At 38.3% G+C, this 24671-nt stretch overlaps 2 protein-coding genes across 2 annotated transcripts; both read right to left on the reverse strand.

Moving 5' to 3' along the window:
* Window positions 1-5229: 5229 nt before the first annotated feature.
* On the reverse strand, window positions 5230-8418 carry LOC113015194 (major histocompatibility complex class I-related gene protein-like). Its single transcript, XM_026157144.1, has 6 exons — window positions 8332-8418; window positions 7112-7372; window positions 6712-6990; window positions 6294-6596; window positions 5800-5901; window positions 5230-5408 (listed from the first exon to the last, which is right to left on the reverse strand). The coding sequence occupies exons 1-6, from the start codon at window positions 8390-8392 to the stop codon at window positions 5359-5361; spliced, it is 1056 nt and encodes a 351-aa protein (XP_026012929.1). The 5' UTR covers window positions 8393-8418; the 3' UTR covers window positions 5230-5358.
* Window positions 8419-16106: 7688 nt separating this feature from the next.
* LOC113015187 (major histocompatibility complex class I-related gene protein-like) lies at window positions 16107-23393 on the reverse strand. The gene is made up of 7 exons (XM_026157135.1): window positions 23296-23393; window positions 21680-21952; window positions 21049-21327; window positions 19565-19894; window positions 18053-18157; window positions 17825-17842; window positions 16107-17112 (listed from the first exon to the last, which is right to left on the reverse strand). Exons 1-7 carry the CDS (start codon window positions 23342-23344, stop codon window positions 17063-17065), a joined length of 1104 nt encoding a protein of 367 aa, XP_026012920.1. The 5' UTR covers window positions 23345-23393; the 3' UTR covers window positions 16107-17062.
* Between the last annotated feature and the right edge of the window lie 1278 nt (window positions 23394-24671).

The following is a 24671-nucleotide window of genomic DNA, read 5'->3' on the forward strand; positions in this document are numbered from 1 at the left end:
TCAGTCTTCCGGTTAGTTTCATTTCATGTTATTTCCTTTTTCATTTCAAACAAGTAAGTGGATGTAGTTAGTAAGTAAGATATTTCAGACATTACCACCAGATCGGTGGTTGAATCATCCGTCCCCACCAATGCCAAAACCAGATCTACTCCCTTACATCAGAATGAGGCTCAGTAGTGTGTGTGGCCTCCAAGTGCCTGTATGACCTCCCTACAATGCCTGGCCATGCTCCTGATGAAGTGGTGGATGGTCTCCTGAGGGATCTCCTCCCAGACCTGGACTAAAGCATCCGCCAACTCCTGGACAGTCTGTGGTGCAACGTGGTGTTGGTGGGTGGGGCAAGACACGATGTCCCAGACGTGCTCAGTTGGATTCAGGTCTGGAGAACATTTGCATTTCTTTGGGTGGCTGTGTGGCCCCCAAAGAAATGCCACCCCACACCATTACTGACCCACTGCCAAACTGGTCATGCTGGAGGATGTCGCACGCAGCAGAGCGTTCTCCACGGCGTCTCCAGACTCTGTCACTTCTCTCACATGTGCTCAGTGTGAACCTGCTTTCATCTGTGAAGAGCACAGGATTGTTGCCCTCCTACGACTTCCTCCACATCTCCTGATGCACTGGCCTGTCTCCTGCTAGCGCCTCCATGCTCTGGACACTACACTGACAGACACAGCAAACCTTGCCACAGCTCACATTGATGTGCCATCCTGGATGAGCTGCACTACCTGAGCCACTTGTGTGGGTTGTAGACTCCGTCTCATGCTACCACTAGAGTGAAATCACCGCCAGCATTTAAAGGTGACCAAAACATCAGGCAGAAAGCATCGGTACAGAGAGTGGTCTGTGGTCACTACCTGCAGAACCACTCCTTTATTGAGGAAGTCTTGATACTTGCCTATAATTTCCACCTTTTTTCTATTCCATTTGCACAACAGCATGTGAAGTTGATTGTCAGTGTTGCTTCCTAAGTGGGCAGTTTGATTTCACAGAAGTGATTGACTTGGAGTTATATTGTGTTGTTTAGTTGTCCCCTTTATTTTTTGAGCAGTGTATATATTTCCACTAAATTAGATTTTTTATTTTTTTATTATTATTATTATTTTTTTGTGGTATTGAGAAACCTCTATGACAACAGCTCAGCAGATCAGATGGATCCTGAATCTCACTCAAATTCACTCAAATTCACTTTACATTAAATATGAACTTTCTGCAATTTCTGATATTATTTGTGTGTATTTGCATTAAAGTTAACCTATTTGAGACACAGGTTTTAATAAAGAAAATTACTGGTCAAATAATGTTCAGATAGTGCCTAATCGTTGTCGTAATCAATGGGGCTTTACATAAATTTTGTCAAATTTGGGCATAATAGACATTTTTGGATATTACATCCTCGTATTTAATATGTTTGCTGAGCTAAAGTATAGAAGATGAAATATCCCAATATCTTATTTATAAAGCAGTTTTAATCAACTCTTGCAAATTTTTTTTCACAAAATGAAAAAGAATTAGAACTAAAACACATTACAAAAAATGTAAGACTACATACAGGTCCTTCTCAAAATATTAGCATACTGTGATAAAGTTCATTATTTTCTGCAATGTACTGATAAACATTAGACGTTAGACTGTATTATTTTATTGTTTTTCTGTAAAGCACTTTGGTATGCCTAGGCTTTTAATGTGCTCTATAAATAAAGGTTGTTGTTGTTGTGTAGATTCATTTCACACAACTGAAGTAGTTCAAGCCTTTCATTGTTTTAATATTGATGATTTTGGCATACAGCTCATGAAAACTCAAAATTCCTATCTCAAAAAATTAGCACATTACATCCGACCAATAAAAGAAAAGTATTTTTAATACAAAAAAAGTCAACCTTCAAATAATTATGTTCAGTTATGCACTCAATACTTGGTCGGGAATCCTTTTGCAGAAATGACTGCTTCAATGCGGCGTGGGAGGCAATCAGCCTGTGGCACTGCTGAGGTGTTATGGAGGCCCAGGATGCTTCGATAGCGGCCTTAAGCTCACCCAGAGTGTTGGGTCTTGCATCTCTCAACTTTCTCTTCACAATATCCCACAGATTCTCTATGGGGTTCAGGTCAGGAGAGTTGGCAGGCCAATTGAGCACAATAATACCATGGTCAGTAAACCATTTACCAGTGGTTTTGGCACTGTGAGCCGGTGCCAGGTCGTGCTGAAAAATGAAATCTTCATCTCCATAAAGCTTTTCAGCAGATGGAAGCATGAAATGCTCCAAAATCTCCTGATAGCTGCATTGACCCTGCCCTTGATAAAACACAGTGGACCAACACCAGCAGCTGACATGGCACCCCAGACCATCACTGACTGTGAGTACTTGACAATGAACTTCAGGCATTTTGGCATTTCCCTCTCCCCAGTCTTCCTCCAGACTCTGGGACCTTGATTTCCGAATGACATACAAAAGTTGCTTTCATCCGAAAAAAGTACTTTGGACCACTGAGCAACAGTCCAGTGCTGCTTCTCTGTAGCCCAGGTCAGAAGCTTCTGCCGCTGTTTCTGGTTCAAAAGTGGCTTGACCTGGGGAATGCGGCACCTGTAGCCCATTTCCGGCACACGCCTGTGCACGGTGGCTCTGGATGTTTCTACTCCAGACTCAGTCCACTGCTTCCGCAGGTCCCCCAAGGTCTGGAATCGGTCCTTCTCCACAATCTTCGTCAGGGTCCGGTCACCTCTTCTTGTTGTGCAGCGTTTTCTTAAAACAATGAAAGGCTTGAACTACTTCAGTTGTGTGTAATGAATCTAAAATATATGAAAGTCTAATGTTTATCAGTACATTGCAGAAAATAATGAACTTTATCACAATATGCTAATTTTTTGAGAAGGACCTGTATATGAAACACTCATGAGGTAGCTACTCTGATATGAACTGTTTGACAGTTTAGCAGCAGTAATGGCAAAGGATCACATACACTTATTATTCATTTTATTGTTAAGTTAAGTTACTGTGTTGTGTTATGTCATGTCGTGTTGTGTTGTACATAGTGCCAATGTGGGACAGTTTTCCCATTTCATTGTAGTATTGTACTATGTATGACTGTGCAATGACAATAAAGAGTTATCATATCTTATCTGTCTCCTGTTTACAACTCAAAAACATGAAATACCACAAAAGCTGCATTCACAGAATACTTTAATATAAGGGGTTTAAATCTCTTAGTGCTATGTACTCTCTGTCACCATCTATGGAAGTAATTCTATGGAATTAATGAACCCGTGGAAACGAAACTTGACTTAAGTGAGGATAAGCTGTTTATTCAAAAAGTGGTGACCAATACAAAGCAAAAGGCAAGAGGAAACTAAGGCTAAACTAACTGGACTAAACACTGGAATATCATGACATGACAACATGAACCCTGGATATGAACCACTTAAACACGATTACCTGAACATGACTGTGACAAAGTGGGTGAGAAGACCATTTGTCTATATTCTTAGTTAACATTCTATATAATAATATATATATTATATATATTATATATATAATATATAATATAATTTAATAAAGTTGATTTTAGAGGGTTTGAGAAGAAATAGATTTATTGTTGTAATATGTATTGATTACACCAGAGTTTATGTTGCCAGTAAAGAGGAGTAGTAGAGGTTTGAATATAATCATGTTCATCTTACCTACCTACTGAATGGAATAGTCCAGAGGAGAAATTGTTTGGTTAAGTGGACTATTTAAGCAGAAGAACTCAGGTGTTTTGGGAGAGAAAGGTTCAGGTCAGTGTAGCTGTGTGCAGTTTGACCTTAATTTCTGTTGATTTAAGTTCAGTTATGTTTATTTGAATTGAGTTAATTATAGAGTTGAGTTTCTTATTTGTTTCTTTGTAAATATTGTTTGGGCCACAAAATGGTGAATAAATCACTTGCTACACTGGACAGCATCAGTCTCCTGCACTTCTTTGACCGCTTAAGTCGAGTCCTACCACAATGACACATAAATAACAGATAACCTGACAATGAACAAAGGAAAGTGAACACAAAACGAGAGACTGTCAAAATAAAACACACAGCAAGACACAGGCAGGAACATTAGAAGAGGATCGACTGGGGAGACAGAGGAAGGAAACACAAAGAGGGAAGGGAGACAAGTTATGGAGGGAAAGAGAGAGAGCTGGAGAAAGAAGGAGAGACGCAAAACGGGCTGTGAAGAACATACATAAATACACACGAGAGACAGGGGTAACATGGAAACACAAGGGAGGCAACATTAAATAGAAAAGGGAAACAAGACGCAAGGACATACACACCCACAGACCGAGAGAAAGCGAGGGACACAGGACAACGACACAGAGGAAACCTCAAAAACAAGAAATTACAGGAAAACTTTGCAGCAATAACAAGAATAAATTCAGGACTGACTAGTGAAACTTAAATCATAATAGCACAGAAATACTCAAACAAAATAAACTCAGTCCAAGACCCAGAACCTTGACAATATCAGGAATCTGTATGCTCCCAGCTAAAGCCAGAAGGCAATTTACAACATTCAGAGTGAGAAAACTATGAATCCATTTAAATCAGTGATAGATAGAAATGTTCAAATTCTGAAGATTTAAAAAATACAACAAAAAAAAAAAACATCAGAGAACATTTTTATTAGAGCATCAAAGCAGAGCTCACATCTGAAGCAACATTCTTTACTTAACCAAAATAAAAAGTATATGAACTATTTTTAATCAAAATAAAATTTAGAATTAAAATAAAAGAAACACAAATAAATATATAAAATTAATAGGAACAAAATCTAATTGTAATGTTTCAACCAACTGTTGCCAAGTCTTTGTTCATAGGGGGTCATGCGATTCAGTGCATCTTCAATCTGGAGAATTTTCATACAACTTTATAATGAAATAATAAAATGACAAAATTTCATTTCCAAATGAGAGTCTGTTGCTGTCATCCTTCAGATATTTTAGTGTCATTTGGAAAATACCACATGCTTTGTACGATTCCAATTTCTCAATAAAATTACACACTTCAGTTCTACCAAACAGTCATCATCAGATACATATCTATCAATAAAGTTAGTTTTGCTTTGTAGAAGACTTGTGATACTGCTGCATCGATACTATGACTACATACTGAAGCAAAATAAAATCACAAATGCATGAAATGTACACACAGGAGCTGCATACAGATGTCTGACCATGCACTAATTTACAACAAGTGCAGAAGAATGTGATCATTACCTGTGCCTAATTTATTCACTGGTGTTTTTAACATATGTATTTGAAACACTGAGGCGACAGCAGCAGCTGGAGGAAAGTCATACAGAGAGCGGAGTGAAGAACTTCTTAGGACACTCAGCTTTGTGGATTTAGTCTCTCAGACTGCTCAGAGCCATCGTCAAGAGCTGGAAGATCAAAAGCATACAGTTTACACATATTTTAGCCTTTTCAAGGGTGTAATTTCTAGTGATTATTGAATACATGGCCCTTGCTTCCCAGCTATGAAAGTGAGAGGGAAATCAGGGCTGTTCAAGTGATCAGATCATGTGTAACAAAAAAGAACAAGTCTGTACTTTGTTTTACAATTAAATAATGCATATTATATCTCTAATAAATGTTCTACATTACTTACAGGATGTAGAACATTTAGCTGAAACAAACTAAAATCAACCATATCTGTTGTAATTTTGTGTCAATTTCCTTTTTACTTTGATTATTTCCTTCTCACCTCATCCTTCTCCTGCCCTATAATCATTTTACTTGACATGAACTTGAACTAAACTTTAGATTTCTCACATTTTTTATTTATGTAGGTCAAAAATGTCACAGCTGTGATGATGGTGAAAGCTAGAACAATCACTGCAGCAGCGATGAAGGTTCCCATGTCAGTGGGCTTTTCTGTTGAACAAAATATGACAACACTTATAATACTGAACCAAAATGTGTGCAGTTACTAAAGAATAAGTGGAGAGAAAATCAAGGACCTGATAGTTGATGAGTCTAACATCGCTAAATGTCACACAAAGCCATCAAAACTTCATTACTTAAGCATTAGTTATGTGCCTTGTGCACTCTAAAGTAGTGATTCACCATAATGCAAATGGTACTTCATTACTTTAACCCAGTTTGAGATGCCATTTTTACGCCAGACTTATGCTACACTTGTAAAGACTTGTCTTTATTGATCAATAAGAATGGCATTTAGGAATTAAATTTGACAACTAAACTGTTTAGTTAACAACTTCATAATATCAAACTCAGTTTTCAAACCCTGCAGGATCCAGTCTTACTCCAGTTGGTCCTGATCGATGTTTTGTCCAGTTTGGTGATGATGTCCTCGTTCACACCAGAGAGCTGAAACACACAGTCGTACCTCTGCCAATCTTCAGGTGTGACTGATGAAAGTTTCAAATCAACACTCAACTGGAAGGTCCCATCATTGTTGGGGAGGATCTCTCCGGGATCTACACCTTCATGAATCTCCTCTCCATCTTTCCTCCAGAACATCAAACCTCTGTCAGGATAGAAACCTGTAGCGTGGCAGGTGACTGGAGAGGAGGGAGTCTTCTGGAGGAGAGACACTGAGGGAAGAACTGGAGAGAGATTGGCAGTTGTCACATTCTTTTTTGAATTTTATTTTACTTTTAATGCAAGAAATCCATATTAACTTTCTATTCTATTATGTTTCATCAGATTGTGTAATCCTACCTGCTGTCTGCAGAAAGCTCCTGCCATACTGCAAATACTCCTTTAAAAACTCAGGGCACCGATGGCCTAAAAAGTTTTTGTTTAATTCTAATCGAGTTTTTTGAGCATCCCATCTCAGTTTGGTGATGACAGCCTGTGGTTTTGGAGTGATCCATGTCAGTGTCTGCAGGTCCAATGCTAGAAGGTCTTCTCCATCATAACTGTACAGATTGAACCCATTAATCTCACCAGTCTCATTATTCCACTCACAGCCATTCATCCTCTGGATGATATGAACACCTGAAAAGAGAGAAAGTAACAGTAACTGTGGTAAAGCAGTACAATGTCAGCACAGCATAGTGAAACTGCACCTTTGGGACAAATCAACATTAGAAAAGTAACAAGTGAAACAAATCAGTACCTTCAGTTTGGTTGAAACGTTGCCTCAAAGTCTTAATTGTAGCCTTAAAGAAGTGATGACTGTCATTAGATTGTAAACTATACCACTCCAGGTGCTGAGGATGATCCTCAAAGAATTTAATCCAGTCTTTCTTTAGCTCTGCTCCTCTTACACTGTTGAAGTCACCTATCTGAACTTCATCAACAAGTGCACCAGCCACAAACTCTGGGATACTCTGGACTCCAGAGGTTTCAGTGGAGAAAAACTTCAAGGAGTGTTTTACTGTAAAATTGGCAGGACAAAATCAGATGACATTTGTATTATATGATTTCTGTACCATTTAAGAAGGTTAAATAAAAACTAAAACTTGGTTCAGATTCATCATTTTAATTAATTAAATTAACACCTTTAAATCTCAATCTTGAGTGAGAAAATGGCCATTCAACAGGGCACTGATAGGAATCTCTGAAGATGAACAGCACAGTCAATTTTAAATACAGTCAAGCAGATGTAACCAGATGTACCCTTGACTTTCTCCAGAAAAGGAGAGATGTTATAACCTTATCTCCTATTACAGTGATTGCCCCTTGTCTCTTCCACCCATCCTCAAGGACACAGAACAAAAGACTTCACCTGTTGAATTTCCCCCGACTGGGTGTCACCAACTTTCTCAGAGTTGTAACTGTGTGTGTGCAATAAAGTTAAAGCTGAATGCTCTTTCATATGTGCACCTTTTAAATGACCCAAAAGTGACATTGCTAAAACATGTAATGAACACATAAAAGAAAAGAAACATTTTCACCACATTGTGTAAGTTAAAAGGATAAAATAGAAAATAAAAGATCAAGTAACCTGCTTTTAGAATAAGTTAACATTTTTTAAATAACTTAACTGTGTGTATAATGTTCTGTACTGATTTAATAACACTCTGTAGTGCTTTCCTTTCAGCTACAGTCCAGTTTGTGAAAAACACAAGGATGTCACAAGAGAGGATACTTTGAACAAAAGATCTGTAAAAGCATAGCCACAGCTGCTGATCTAAAATTCCTCTTCTATATGCTTAAATATCTCCCTGTGTCTTTTTGACGAGTTAGGTGTTGTTAGTAGTCCATGTCAGGCGTAAAATGGCGACAGCTCATAGCAAAACTAAAAGACCAAATCTCTTACAATGCAATTTGCTGTAAGTCAAGAGAAATATTTTTAAATAAAAACTTAAATAAACTTTGAATAAAATATCTTACCTGGAGATGCAGCAGGAGAACAGAGGAGTAATATAAGCACACACTTCATCTTTTTTTCCATTTTCACATTCACTAAAACAAGAAAAACAACAGACAAAAACAACTGCAAGTGGTTGCGTGACTTGTTCAAGTTCTGTTTTCTGTTAGGCTGGGGCAAAGTTGTCTGAGTCAGAAAAAATTAAACATTAAACCGACTGTGTGCCTCCAACAGTCTCTCTGTTTTTACCATGGCATGCACACTGGATTCCACCTGAAAGCATAACAAGGACACAAGACAGGACACAAACTCTGGTTTCAGATACTTTAGACAGATTTATTTTTATATAAATACTACTTCTGCTGCTTCAATTGAGTTGCAAAAGTCAGCTTGGTTAATAAGAAAAAGAAAAAAAACTGCAAAAATGTTAAACATTATTATTTAGTAAAACTACATCCCCTATATACTGCAGGTTTCAGGCAACTGAGTTACAAGTACTTATGCAAATAGATAATTTAATATGTTTTATTTCTTATAATTATAGCATCAAACTCGAAACCTGCACTGAAATTAGACTGTTTAAATGGAGCTACTTTGGATGAACAACTTAATGATAGAATTATGAGGACACACATTTGTGTTTTGGGGGATTTTTGTGGAAGTTGTTGCTATTAGTCTAAAATGAAGGCAGGCAGGTTACACAAGTCCAAGATCTTTTAATGCCAATGTGAATTTAAAGGATGCAAACTGCATGCATAACATTTTTTGTGTCATTAAATGTGTAATTCAAAGTCAGATTGATATTATGATTGTCACAAATGGTGTAGTTTTACCTAAATTATGATTCTTCCCTAAATGAACTGATTGTGAGTTTTACTCTACCTGAGCAGTCAAAGCGTTTTATACAACATGCTTCATTCACCCCTTCACACTTTCAATTTCTTTTTATGCAACATTCATATACACTATTCATATACACTATGCTCTCCACTCAACAGTACCAATGCCACATCAGCTCCACTAAGGTGCTATTGAAGGCTCTTAGGGTTCTGATGATCTTGTACAGTTCCAGGAATTCCAGGATCAATGTGTGAGCCACTGTCATAGGCTTTCTTGTAGTCCACTTAGGCAGTCTACAGGTTGGTCAGTCTAGTCTACAGTCTCGAGTGATTGCTCTACCTAGCAGGAACTGGTGTTCTCCGCTGGTGTTACTGGTTATTCCTGTCTTGGCCCCACTCATGTATTGAGCTATGTGTCTATTCACCAAATACACTTTATTTACAGCATAAAAATACCCTGATCAGGGAAGAGAATGATTCAAAACAAAACCTAAAGACCCAAAGGTCCCAATCGGGCTCCGCCACACTTCTTGGCTGTTAATGACCTTGTAGTACCATGTCACCCTATTAGAGCACTTCGCTCTCGCTCTGCAGGCCTACTCGTTGTTCCTAGAGTATTTAAAAGTAGAATGGGAGGCAGAGCTTTCAGTTTTCAGGCCCCTCTTCCGTGGAACCAGCTTCCAGTTTGGATTCGGGAGACAGACACTATCTCTACTTTCAAGATTAGGCTTTATATTGTACAGTATATATATATATATATATATATATATATATATATATATATATATATACTGTACAATATAAAGCGCCTTGAGGCAACTGTTGTTGTGATTTGGCGCTATACAGGGAGTGCAGAATTATTAGGCAAGTTGTATTTTTGAGGAATAATTTTATTACTGAACAACAACTATGTTCTCAATGAACCCAAAAAACTCATTAATATCAAAGCTGAATGTTTTTGGAAGTAGTTTTTAGTTTGTTTTTAGTTTTAGCTATTTTAGGGGGATATCTGTGTGTGCAGGTGACTATTACCGTGCATAATTATTAGGCAACTTAACAAAAAACAAATATATACCCATTTCAATTATTTATTTTTACCAGTGAAACCAATATAACATCTCCACATTCACAAATATACATTTCTGACATTCAAAAACAAAACAAAAACAAATCAGCGACCAATACAGCCACCTTTCTTTGCAAGGACACTCAAAAGCCTGCCATCCATGGATTCTGTCAGTGTTTTGATCTGTTCACCATCAACATTGCGTGCAGCAGCAACCACAGCCTCCCAGACACTGTTCAGAGAGGTGTACTGTTTTCCCTCCTTGTAAATCTCACATTTGATGATGGACCACAGGTTCTCAATGGGGTTCAGATCAGGTGAACAAGGAGGCCATGTCATTAGTTTTTCTTCTTTTATACCCTTTCTTGCCAGCAACGCTGTGGAGTACTTGGACGCGTGTGATGGAGCATTGTCCTGCATGAAAATCATGTTTTTCTTGAAGGATGCAGACTTCTTCCTGTACCACTGCTTGAAGAAGGTGTCTTCCAGAAACTGGCAGCAGGACTGGGAGTTGAGCTTGACTCCATCCTCAACCCGAAAAGGCCCCACAAGCTCATCTTTGATGATACCAGCCTAAACCAGTACTCCACCTCCACCTTGCTGGCGTCTGAGTCGGACTGGAGCTCTCTGCCCTTTACCAGTCCAGCCACGGGCCCATCCATCTGGCCCATCAAGACTCACTCTCATTTCATCAGTCCATAAAACCTTAGAAAAACCAGTCTTGAGATATTTCTTGGCCCAGTCTTGACGTTTCAGCTTGTGTGTCTTGTTCAGTGGTGGTCGTCTTTCAGCCTTTCTTACCTTGGAGATGTCTCTGAGTATTGCACACCTTGTGCTTTTGGGCACTCCAGTGATGTTGCAGCTCTGAAATATGGCCAAACTGGTGGCAAGTGGCATCTTGGCAGCTGCACGCTTGACTTTTCTCAGTTCATGGGCAGTTATTTTGCGCCTTGGTTTTTCCACACGCTTCTTGCAACCCTGTTGACTATTTTGAATGAAACGCTTGATTGTTCAATGATCACGCTTCAGAAGCTTTGCAATTTTGAGACTGCTGCACCCCTCTGCAAGATATCTCACTATTTTTGACTTTTCTGAGCCTGTCAAGTCCTTCTTTTGACCCATTTTGCCAAAGGAAAGGACGTTGCCTAATAATTATGCACACCTGATATAGGGTGTTGATGTCATTAGACCACACCCCTTCTCATTACAGAGATGCACATCACCTAATATGCTTAATTGGTAGTAGGCTTTCGAGCCTATACAGCTTGGAGTAAGACAACATGCATGAAGAGGATGATGTGGACAAAATACTCATTTGCCTAATAATTCTGCACTCCCTGTATAAATACAACTGAGTTGAATTGAATTTTAGATACAAACTGAAGACATCAGATATATCAAGCAAGATATATGGAATAATGCAGCGGAGAAAAACATGATAAATAACTCTAAACATGTCATAGTCCTGGGTCGGTGACCCAGTGTTTTCTGTTTGGTATCATTAATCTTTGATTTCTAGATGTGTCTTTGTTAGTTCTTAGGGTTTTGATTCTTAGGGTTTTGCTATTCCTAGCTTTGTCCCTCCCCCGGTGCTCCGTTCATGTCCCTGAGTTTGTGTTTGTAAAACAGTTTGCGTTTTCCTGTTTTACTTTGAAGGTCTGTGTCTTGTCATGCCCATTAGGTTCAGCTGTGTGTCATTTCCTGATTACCTTGTGTGTAATCATAGTGTGTGTCTACCTATGCTCGTCATCAGTTCGTCTGTGTAACTCGGTGTATCTCTGTGTCTCTCTGCATTCTCTGTTCATCGTTCTCCATCCTCCATCCTCCATCCCATGTTTCTCCCCAAACATTATAGGTTCAGGTTTGTTTTCTAGTTTTCAGTCTAGGTTATTTCTTAGTTCCTTACTCGTCATCCTTGCCTCTGTTTGTCATCATCCACTGTAAATAAAAGCTCACGCCCATCCCTCCCTTGGTCTGCATCTTGGGTCCTCCTTTACAAACACCACACGACTGCTGCCGCAGCTGTGACAAAACATGTCTTATGACATATTTGGATTACTCAAATTAGCCACTCTTTGTTGACAGCACTACAAACCCTTGGCCTTCTCTCAGTGTGCATCATGAATGGTTTTCACTTCACGCGTGTGCCTTGTCAGGGTCATTTGTGGAATTTCTTGCCATTTTTAATGGGGTTGAGATCATCAGCTGTGTTGTACAGAAGTCAGGTTGGTACACAGCTGACAGCCCTATTTGACAACTGTTATACTGTCATATTATGGCAAGAACAAATCAGCTAGGTAAGAGAAACGACAGTCCATTGTTATTTTAAAAACTGAAGGTCAGTCAATCCAGAAAATTGCTAAAACTTTGAATGTGTCACCAAGTGCAGTCACAAAAACCATCAAGTGCTATGATGAAACTGGCTCACATGAGGACCGCCCCAGGAAAGGTAGACCAAGACCTCTGCTGCTGAGGATAAATTCATCCGAGTCACCAGCTTCAGAAATCCCAAGTTAACAGCACCTCAGATTAGAGCCCAGGTAAATGCCACACAGAGTTCCAGTAGCAGACACAGCTCAACATCAACTGCTTAGAGGAGACTGTGTGAATCAGGCCTTTATGGTCAAATAACTGCTGAGAAACCACGACTAAGGAAAAGCAACAGGCAGGAAAGATTTATTTGGGCCAAGAAACACAAGGAATGGACACTAGACCAGTGGAAATCTGTGCTTTGGTCTGATGAGTCCAAATTTGAGAGCTTTTGTTCCACCCGCTGTGTCTTTGTGTGACACAGAAAAGGTGAATGGATGGTCTCTACATGCATAGCTCCCGCCTCCAAGCATGGAGGAGGAGGTGTGCTAGTGACACTGTCGGGGATTCATTCAAAATTGAAGGCACACTGAAACAGCATGGCTACAACAGCATCCTGCAGCGACATGCTGTCCCATCCAGTTTGCTTTTAGTTGGACCATGATTTATTTTTCAACAGGACAATGACCCCAAACACACCTTCAGGCTGTGTAAGGGCTACTTGACTGAGAAGGAGAGTGATGGAGTCCTGTCTCCACAGTCATGAGATGGTTTGGGATGAGATGGACCGCAGAGTGAAGGCAAAAGGGGCCAACAAGTGGCTCAGCATCTCAAGCTCAAGCCCAGCATCTCTGGGAACTCCATTTCAGGTGACGACCTCATGAAGCCCATTGAGAGAATCCCAAGAGTGTGCAAAGCAGTAATCAAAGCAAAGGGTGGCTATTTTGGAGAAAATGTAAAACACATTTTGAGTTATTTCACACTTTTTTGTTTATTACATATTTCCCAGATTTTGTAGCTGCTGCTTTACCTAACAAAGTAGAGATGGCTTACCGTGACAAGAAAATGTAGCTCAGGCAAGACCGGATGAGCACCATATTAGATGATCACTGGAACAGCAGCACACAGAACTGTAAACAGATCTTTAAATCCGAAAGTAACAAGTTTAAGGAACGTTTTAACCACACTGGAGGTACGTCAGAAAAAATGTTTTTCCTGGCTTGATGTCAAACAGTTGTAGCTATACAGGTTTTTACAGAAGCACAAAGTACATTATTGGTTATCAATAGTATGGTTATGATGGAGAAGACTTTTATATCTTTGGACCTGAAGACTCTAACATGGATTACTCCAGTGCCACAGACTGTTGTCACAAACCCACATAGCAAACAGGTCTGGCCCGGATCTGGTGTCAAGCCGGCACTGCTGGCTGACTTCTGGCATGGTAAGTGGTATGTCAACCAGATGTGGGCCAGACCTGGCATAGATGGCACTGTCTATGCGATTGCATGCCACATCTGGACAGATTGTGGTTTGGTGTATGTGGCCCAGACCCATAGAAAACAGGTCTGGCCCGGATCCGGCATCAAGCTGGCACTTCTGACTGACTGGTGTCATGGCAGGGTGTCTGTCAACCAGATGTGGGCCAGGTCTGGCAATGATGGCAATATTTATGTTCCTATTTTCCTATTTTAGTTAAAAGACCCAAATGCCAAGTTGCAATACTATACTGCTGTGATAGCCAACATTTCAAATGCAGGTTTGACAGGTTTGTGAGTGTACACTTTATACAAAACCTCGTTTTCTCTGAAAAGAGATTCATCATGTTGCTTTTGCACTATTATGTTCTGTCATATGTTGTTATTACATGGCTTGATTAACTTTGTGGTGATTATGGACATCTTATCACCACTCACACATCACAAACACTATATTCTAATATCTGTTTACTTCCCACCGTCATCTTTGAAGAAAGAAACTGTAAATGGCTAAAGAGTCAGCATTCACCTGTAATGAGTCATTCACATGTGAACAATGACTCAGTGGGGATGTTTCCATTGGCTGCCTCTAACTTTATTCCAGCTTTGCTACATTTTTAAAACAGCATCCATTTGTTTTCTATTGAACAACGACATCTACAGATTTTTTAGAAATTTACTTCAAACGTGTAATTTTCACTTTTGGACTTTTGGAGTCACTGTTTTCTGATGTTTAGGTACACTGAAATTTTAAACTTGCTGTGTGGATTTCTTATACTTCTTTTTTTACTGACTTCCTGATTGTATTTTTAAATCTTATCTTGTTCTAATATGATACATAATCAACTGGTGAAAACAGATTTCATGAACAGAAACACATACACACTAAATGTGCAAGGATGAACGAAACCTGTAACAAACGCATGCATACCAACAGTTTTCATTTCGGTGAATCCTCAGGCTCAGTGTGTGTTTTCCCATGTTACCACCAGAGGGCAACACAAATCGACATCTCTGCCATAAGGAAAGTCCCAACTGAGGAAACAGGCTGTCAGTGTGTTTCCACACCTCTGGCTTTTCAGAGGGTTTGTTTTTTTAAGGAAAACATTAAATTTGGCAGTGAGATTAGTCTTTTATTGTTTTTTTTTTTCGTTCTAGGGGAGTTATACGTATCAGAGGAAAGGTAGCTTCAGTCTTGTCATTGTCAGAATAATGATCCAGTAAAATAATAAGCAGATATTCATATACAGTGGCTTGCAAAAGTATACGGCCCCCTTGAACTTTCCCACATTTTGTCACATTACAGCCACAAACATGAGTCAATTTTATTGGAATTCCATGTGAAAGACCAACACAAAGTGGTGCACACGTGAGAAGTGGAACGAAAATCATACATGATTCCAAACATTTTTTACAAATAAATAACTGAAAAGTTCAAAAGTTCAGATCAACACTCATCTGAAAGTTAGGTTTCAAAAGCAGTAATGATTTGGCAAACATTGCTAGATTCAATTCACTCAAGAATGCATTTGTGTACAAAAATTCTCACCGCTATCTGAAACGGTTGGAAGTCACACACATGCATTATCATGTGTGTTATAGTGTATCATCATAATCCAACTCAATTGGCACTTGGTGGTCAAAACAGAAGCTCTTGTGATCTTGTTTGTATAATTATGACTGGATTCCTTGTAAAGTTACATTCAGTGCCATGCTGCATTAATAAAAGTGTGATTTCACCGTGTTGAACTGCTCTTGTCTCTTAACAAAGGGTGCAAATATTTTCTAACTTCATGCATAATTTGATGTAAATGGCAATAATTCACCAGTGACCCCCCAGGTTCTTGCAAACTGGTAATTATTTTAACAGGATTAATCTATATGAAAGTATAAACTTAAATATAGCGTTACATCTTTAGTACTTAGAAACAACTTCCTTGATGCGCCCCGAAGGGAGGGAGCATGTAATCTGTTCTGTTTGTCTGTCTGGTCACACCATATGTGAAAATCAGTAAAAACTTTATATTACGCACAATTTTGATGGATCGTGTTCATGTTGCCCCTAAAAACAGGGGAAAGAATCACGAGAGTGATTTTGACTTGCTTCTCTCATGCAGTTGTTTATTGCAATGAAAATGAAAATAAATATTTCACATCCTGTACTGCTCAATGTCACAGAGTGGAAGGAAAAGCTAAATAATAAACCAAAATACTAAAGTGGTTACTAAACATATATCGGAACATGTTTCCTCACCAAATGGATAATAATAGCAACATTTCTAGCTCCTGCCGTTAGCTCAATGGCTGTTATACAATACAAAACTGAGGCTCAAAACCGCCGTGACTATGTGCACAAAACAAACTGTAATATAATGCTTCTAAAGCTTACAAACAATGAAGAGTTACATCTTGATGCATGCTCAATCATCCAGGTAAGTAAATCTCCAAAAGTTGATTCTGTTCATCTGGGGATAAGGGAATCATCTCAGGTTTTTACAGCTTATAGAAAGATTTCAGCCAATTCAGCATGTTGTAATGAAGACATCAAACAACAGCAGTAAAGTTTTAGTATAACCCTTGCCATCCGTGGGGCGCTGCGCTCTCCGAGTCCTCCTGTTTGTTCAGTGTTTTTTGGAAAGAAATGTTAGCCAGGGCACCTGAAGTGCAGAAGCACTCAGAGAGCACAACTCCTGCTGAAGGGCGTGGCCTTGACCTAGACACAGTTTTTACAAAATTACATCAGCTTAAGCTGTCATTGCTGTCAACCATAATGACATGTCACACAAAAAATAAGACTGATGTTCTGCTGCTGGTTAATGGTGTTGGCAATGGAGGATATATTACCCCACAGCGTCCCTGATTGTTATCAGCAACTACTATGTTGCTCACCATGTCCACTCCTTTATGACCAGCGTGTCAACATGTTGTCCTTCCAGCAGGATAACACGACATGTCACAAAGTGAGTTCACGAGTTACTGTGTCTGTAATGCCCTCTGCAGTCATCGGCTCTCAGTCTAATAGAGAACCTTTTGAGATGTGGTGGGAAGGGAGACACGACAGTCAGCCTTGTTGATTTAGTCGCTCTGACAGCTCAGATCCTTTGTCAGGAGCTGAAAAGAAAAATCAAAAACCTTCAGTCTGGATTTCTCTTTATCTGTTTGTAAAATGTTCCGCAGCTCAATAAGTAAAAATGAAAACCTCTCAATTTTTCAGTTCAAGTGAGGCAGAGCAATTGAGCTAGACTATAAATGAGAAAGAGAAACTGCACCAGCAAGAATTCATTAATAAAAAATAATTATCTTTTTCACTCTAAGGCACAAACAGACATGGGTCATGCACGTGAAGGTTAACCTGGCACCATGTTTTGCTGCAAATCATAAAAAAGTCACAAGTTGTTTTTTTACATAGTGACAGATACACTGTAAAGATACACTGTAAAGATACACTGTAAAGATTTATTTAGTTCCCTTAAAAAAATTGTGCAAAGTCGTTGCCTCAAAAAAGTTTACTTAAGAAAATCAACTTAGAGCAACTTATTCATTCAGAGTCTAGGTTTGGATATCTTTTTTTCCGTTAATGAATAAAACAATTTAAAAACTGCAATTTTCTTTTACTCAGCTTATCTTGGTCTAATATTAAATGCTTGATTAAAACCAGAGTGTTTGATGCATCACAGTATTAAACAGATCTGTATGATAATAAAGGAATCTGAAGCAAATGTCTTGAAAAAGGATGGGAATAAATCCATTGGTAATATTATTAAAATCCTTGTTTTAAATCCAGAGTGCATGTCACAAAGTGAGACAAGGAAGGGGAACTTACAAGATGTTGGCCGTCTGTCTGAAATTTAAAAAACAAACAAACAAAAAAAACAAAACAAAAGGCAAATGAGTTTTTAACATTTCGAAGTACCTGAAAATCTCGTGTTTTCCTCACATAAATTCAGAAAGAACCATGTCTAATGTAAAAAGTACAACAGAAATAATCTAACTGAGCATTTCCCATCTGCTACTGATTGACTGGTGAACTCAGTTTCTTTGAATCCCTCACCTTTCCTCTTTTTCCAAACAGCAAATCCAGCAGCAGCAATGAGAATGAGAACAACAAAAACAACGACTGCAGCGATGGTGTTGAACAGCATGTCAGAGGACGCCTCTGCTCAGTAAAGAAAAACAAATGAAAATAAACATATAGGATAAAATGTGCAGTTAAAGTAGTTTAAAACAAAAGTATATCGATCCATCCGCTCTAATGACATAGATAACAATATCACACTGGGTCCTGCAGGAAAAAAATGACAACGGGTAGTGAGAGCAGCGGAGAGGATTGTGGGGACCTCTCTTGCCTCCCTCCCCAGGAGATCTACTGCGCCTGCCTCATCCGGAAGGTCCTCTCCATTACAGGTGACTCCACTCATCCCTTCAACAGCTTCTTCAGAAACGGCAGACTGAGAGACAGCTTTGTCCATCAAGCTGTCAGGATGCTGACCAACTCTGCATCGAGAAGGGGGGCCAGAGGGTACATCTTTCGCCATCTTACAATGCTGTGATTGCAGCCATTCCCCAACTCTCTGTGAATGGTACTCATGGCCATTCGAGAATCTGTGTCTTTGATTAGTAGTCGTTGATCAATGGTCATAAAAATTTGCATACTAACAATCATGGAACTAACCCCCCAGCCCATTGTTCATTCAGTGGTGCTAGTTTCCTTCGCTGTGCAAATGTACTGTTTATAAGGTTGGAGAAACCCGCAGTCAGCTGAGACTGAAGAAGTCACTTGGATGAGTGACAAAACGTTTCTCCCACTGAAAATGTCCGGATGAACAGAATCAACCTTTTGGAATTTACTTACCTGGATGATTGAGCACGCATCAGGACATTATTTTATTAATATCTTTAAAATGATAGCAGCACAAACGAAAATTTTTGCAGCACAAACCAGCACAAACGTAGCACAAATGTTTGACATCATTTTCCTTTGATTTGGGTAATTGGGGGGGGGGGCTGGTTGACCTTTTGACCTTTACATTTTCGTTAATATCTTTAAAACAGAAGCAGCACAAACGACAATTTTAGCAGCACAAACCAGCACAAACATAGCACAGTTGAATGATACCAGTTTTGTTTGATTCCATTAATGTGGGGGGTCTGGTTGACCTCTGATGACCTCTAGAAATTTTTATTAATATCTTTAAAATGATAGCAGCACAAACGAAAATTTTTGCAGCACAAACCAGCACACACGTAGCACAAACGTTTGATACCACTTTTGTTGGATTTGAAGAAGGTGGGGGGGGCAACTTCACTCACATTTGCAACTGTTGTGATTTGATGCTAGAATCGAATTAAGTTAGAATATTATTATTAACGAAAGAGAGAAAATTATTATATTTTACAATCACTGAAAAAAATAGAAAGATTTTTTTCCTCTGTTAGGATCTCCATTAGTTATTCCTACAGTAACAGTTATTCTTCTTTGTGTCCAAAAAATAACAAGGCAAAACAATCAGAAACATTATAGACAATCAATCCGCAATACGGGCAAAAAAAATGTTTCTCTCACCTTCATCAGTGTTAAATATTTTTTTGCCCCAGTTTGTTCTGATCACAGTTTTATTGAGTTTGGTGACAAGGATGTCCTCACCACCAGAGAGATGAAACACACAGTCGTACCTCCCCCAGTCTTCAGGTGTGACTGATGAAATATTCAGATCAACACTCATCTGAAAGGTCTCATCATTGTTTGGGAGGATCTCTCCAGGATCCACACCTTCATGGAGCTCCTCTCCATCTTTCCTCCAGAACATCAAGGGTCTGTTAGGATAGAAACCTGTAGCGTGGCAGCTGACTGGAGAGGAGGGAGTCTTCTGGAGGAGAGACACTGAGGGAAGAACTGGAAGAAGGAAAGGAATTCAACCAAAACCTAATATTCAAAACAGAGTCGTTAGAGCCAAACAATCATCATCTTAAGTCATGTCAAGTTTATTTGTGTAGCACTGTTCAGACAGAAGGTAATTCAGAGTTCTTTAGAGAGGGGAGGATAAATACAAGAGACATTTAAAACATCTAATGTATATGATCATATAACACATATAACTTTTCATCACCAGCTTCCAGCAGCTGCATAAGGCTACAATATGACATCTTTTAGACTAAAAATAACCCGAAACACTCTGAGATATAGTAATGAAATTGTGAACACAAGAATACTTAATACTTAATGAAAAATCATGAGTTTCAGTTTATGTCAATAATAGTCTTTCAACCACAAACATAATAAATATTATCTTAATCCATCCATCAATTTTAACATCACCTGAAGCCAAATTCACCACCAGGTGGAGCTAAAAGGGAAGCTGCAAAATGGCTCATTCACTGTTTGGAAACCACTGATGAACTACAGCATGACTGCATTAAGATCTTTCACTGAACAAGCTGACCTGCTGACTGTAAATTTTACTCACAAAAACATTAAATTACTGTATAAATGTTCTCAGTTAAAAGTAAAAAGGAGGTTATTAAATGGTACTGTTTAAACTTCCTGTTTCATTTTGACAATTGCTTTTCTTGAGACATTTCACTAATTTCCTCCTTATCTTGTTAGTCCTCTTGTCTGTTATTCAGAAATCAGTCGCAGTACATCATGCTGGAGGATGTCTCAATTCCTAAAATGCATATGAACAAGAAAGGAGGCTGGAAGAGGAGCTATAATCAAAATGGCCATGGTGAGAGATGGCCTCTTCTTTTGTTGTTTCAATTATTTAAGATGATCAGACTTTCTGCCCTTCACTGACTCTGTGTGTGATTGAAGGCATGATATCTTGTCACATTGCAGAGAAGCCCTAAATATGTATATAAGATGTTTTTGATCCAAAACCTAAAACTGCAGTTATCAGGAAAACTTCATATCAGTTTTCATACCTTCTAAATCATTCAATTTTAAATCTACTTAAACGTTTTTGCCATTTTCTCTTTCAATGATAACTATTTTTCAAAAGATAATACAAAGTAAAACAAACACTACTGCATCAGGTCATGTGATTCTACCTGTTCTCTGCAGAGAGCTGTTGCCACTCTCCACGTACATCTTCAGCCACTCTGGACAAATCTTAGTGAGGATTTTTTCACGGTCTTTCATTCTGGTTGTGTCAGCATCCCAACTCTGTTTGACAATGTCAGCCTCTGGTTTCAGTGCGATCCACGTCAGCGTCTTCAGATCCAATTTAAGAAAGTCTTCTCCATCATATCCGTACTGTAAAAGCCCCATAACCTCTCCGGTGTTTTCATCCCATTCACAGCCTTCTATCATCTGTAAAATATGGACAGCTGAGGCGAGAGAGAAAACAGAGATTACAGCGAACATCTGAAACTCAGAGGCTATAAACTGTAAGAAGCACAATAAAGACATAATGCAAGACATAAAACAGAGACATGATCTATAATTTTTAAAGTTAAAATCTTAACATTGTTAATACAAGACTAAAATTGAGAACAATTATTTTTATGAATTATTTTATTCTTTTTAGGGCACACTAGTGAGGTTTGATGATTACAAAATGTATTATTATACCTAATAAATAACTAATTATGCTAACAATCTTTTACATTAATCAGTTTTGTTTATGCATATACATGATTTATGATGATTTGGCAAAACAAATAACAGAAAACACTGCACCTCTGCTTTGGTTTAACTGCTGCTTCAAACTAGAAATCCATAATCTGAATAGATTTGGCCGATCCACAAAACAATAATCAGTGAGCGACTCCAACATCTGAGGGTTATTATCTAATATTTTCTTCGCCCAGTCCTGTCTTGCTTCCAGTATCTTGTTGCTGCTGTCACAGTAGTAAGCCATCTGAATGCCATCAATTACTGGGAAACCCACAAACTCAGAGATGTTTGGGTTTCCAGAGGAACCAGTGTCAAAACTAACCAATGAGTGTTTCACTGTGGGACAAAAATGTTTATAATGTTAGTAAACAAATAAATGAAATATATAAACATTAATCAGAAATATGATTAATTCGGTATGAATCAGACTCCACAGCAGGTGTGTGTGATCAATTATGACGCATGTACAATGATATATGTGCACTTTTGAGTACTTACAAATGTGTGTACCCAAACCTGAACAAATAATGAAAATTAATGTGCCCATTTATGTTTAGCTTCACAAATCTGATCATTGACACTTTCAAAAACTTCACTGTGCATAAAAAAGTCTATGAATATTTGTGGCATTCTTTTTGCTAACTTACAGAGCATTAAATGCCAGTGCACAGATCACCTGATTATATCACCTGATTTATTTGGGAGGGATAACAAATGTAAGCTGCGTTCAAGTGCTGGATTTCCCCCAGATTCCTGTGTTTTATATTTATTTAGAAAATAAAAGATTCATTCTATTTATCTTGATGCATGCTCAAAAACCCAGGTCAGAAAATCCCAGAGTTGATTCTGTTCATCTGGACGTAGCATTCTCAGAGAAAAACTCATCCAAGTGACTTCTGCTGACTGCAGGTTTTCCCAACCTTAAAAGCAACATAACCTTCGATCCTGACCTTTTACCATTCACAGAGTTTGGGAATGTCTGCAATCATTTATGTGTGATCATGACAGTCTGAAAAAAATAATTGTGGCTTATTGTCAGGAAACAGTGCGAGTTTCGGTTGTTATGCAACTTTACTATTTATAAAATTGGGGGAATCTGGAGTCAGCTGAGACTGAAGAAGTCACTCGAATGAGTGATGAAATATTTCTCCGACTGAAAACGCTACGTCCAGATGAACAGAATCAGCTGTTTTATTTGAAAAAACAAACAAACATAAAAAATACAGATAAGGCCAAATATTCCAGATGTCCACCACATTAACACACACATTTGTAAAACATTGTATGTGTTCAGATTCCTTTGTATGTGGACTGGAGCACACATTTATGAGCACTGAAAACTGCACCGAAATATTAATACTCATTTGTAAATCTTAGTTAACACTTGTGTATGACATCATATACATTTGTAACCCTGCTGAGACTAATTTAACACTTTACAAATAGGACAGTTTAAGGAGGAAATACTTCACAAAATGTCATTTCTCATTATACAACTTCGACCACTGCAAATTAACAATACATTACACATACTATACAAAGAGCGTGTGTTACATTTCTTCAGAGCCCAACTGGTAAGCATAAGGAGAAGTAAACAAAATGACAACTCATAAAAGTTAGCCATATTCAAGCTGTAATAATAAAGTAAACTACTTTTAATATTTAATGTATGATCTTACCTGGACATACCACATTAGAGCAGAGGAGTAATAGATACACATGTTTCATGTTGCTTTTGTGTTGCTGTGTTTATCGTGAGAGTCTGTTTTTTCTGCCTTCAAACTGGGTAAAGCCAGCCCCCACAGGAAACTACCTGATTTCAAAATAAAAGCTACTTTCTGAGGGTTGTGATTTTGGCATTAAACGTCTGTAATAAGTAGGTCTGTAATAAATTAAGTTAGTCTATAATAAATTATAACTTAATAAATAAATACATAACAAAATACAGTGCCTTAAAAATGAATACATTTAAAATTACAAATAAAATAATATTAAAATAGCACATCTACCATCTCCAAACTAGTAACCACGTTTAAGAATAAGACTTGCACAGCCATTACAAGGAAATTATCAGAGTAGTCCATTCAGTTATACTGAAACTGGATCTAAGCAAAACCTGGACCAGATGAGCTGATGATAAACGCCTTCAACGAATGTCTCTTCAAACATATTAAGTAAAAGTAAAAGTAAAAATCTAAAAACAGAAACAGGGTTTTAATTACAAGGGAATTTGTAATTTAAAGAGACACAGTTTACAAAATACACTTGAATATGAAGTGTAAAAATAAACATCTATGCACTTTTCATAATGTTCCTATGAGATCATATATGACTGTGTTACTGTTAAAACTGAATTTTCATGTTTTAACTGTTTAGAGTGGAATTAAATGGAAATAACCTGTAACCTTCTGGATTGTTAAACTTCTGAGTGTTTTCGGATATATGCTTATGGTTCACTAAAATGAAGCTAACTGTTATTTTCATGTGGGATCTTTATAAACCTTTCCTAGATTATGTTATGTCACTGTGACAGTAATGTGAACTCAAGAGAGCCCAGGCAAAACTGGTTAAGAGAATTAAAGCCAGATGAGTGACAACACTGTATACATTAATAGACATTTTTTTCCTACCTAATAAAGTGGCCACTCACTGGCCACTTTATTAGGTACACCTTGCTACTAGCGGGCTGCATCTCTTTTTTCCTTCAGGACTGCCTTAATTCTTTGTAGTTTAGATTTAAGAAGATGCTGGAAATATTCCTGGAGTTTTTCACCATATTGACATGTGACAGCATCACACAGGTCCTGCAGTCACATTGATATGCATGATGCATGCGCATTGATATCCATGATGCAAATCTCCCATCCCAACTTGATGGATGCTATTTCAATACAGTGAACTGACTGTCATGTTCAAAATACCAGTTTGAGATGATTTCAGATTTAGTATCACCTTCTCCTGCTAGAAACATCCACACCAACAAGGTATCTTCACACAGAGAACTGTTGCTCACACTGTAGCTTCACCTTTTTTTGCAACATTTTCTGTAAACTGT

This window comes from Astatotilapia calliptera, chromosome 22, assembly GCF_900246225.1.
Source record: "Astatotilapia calliptera chromosome 22, fAstCal1.2, whole genome shotgun sequence".
NCBI lineage: Eukaryota > Metazoa > Chordata > Actinopteri > Cichliformes > Cichlidae > Astatotilapia > Astatotilapia calliptera.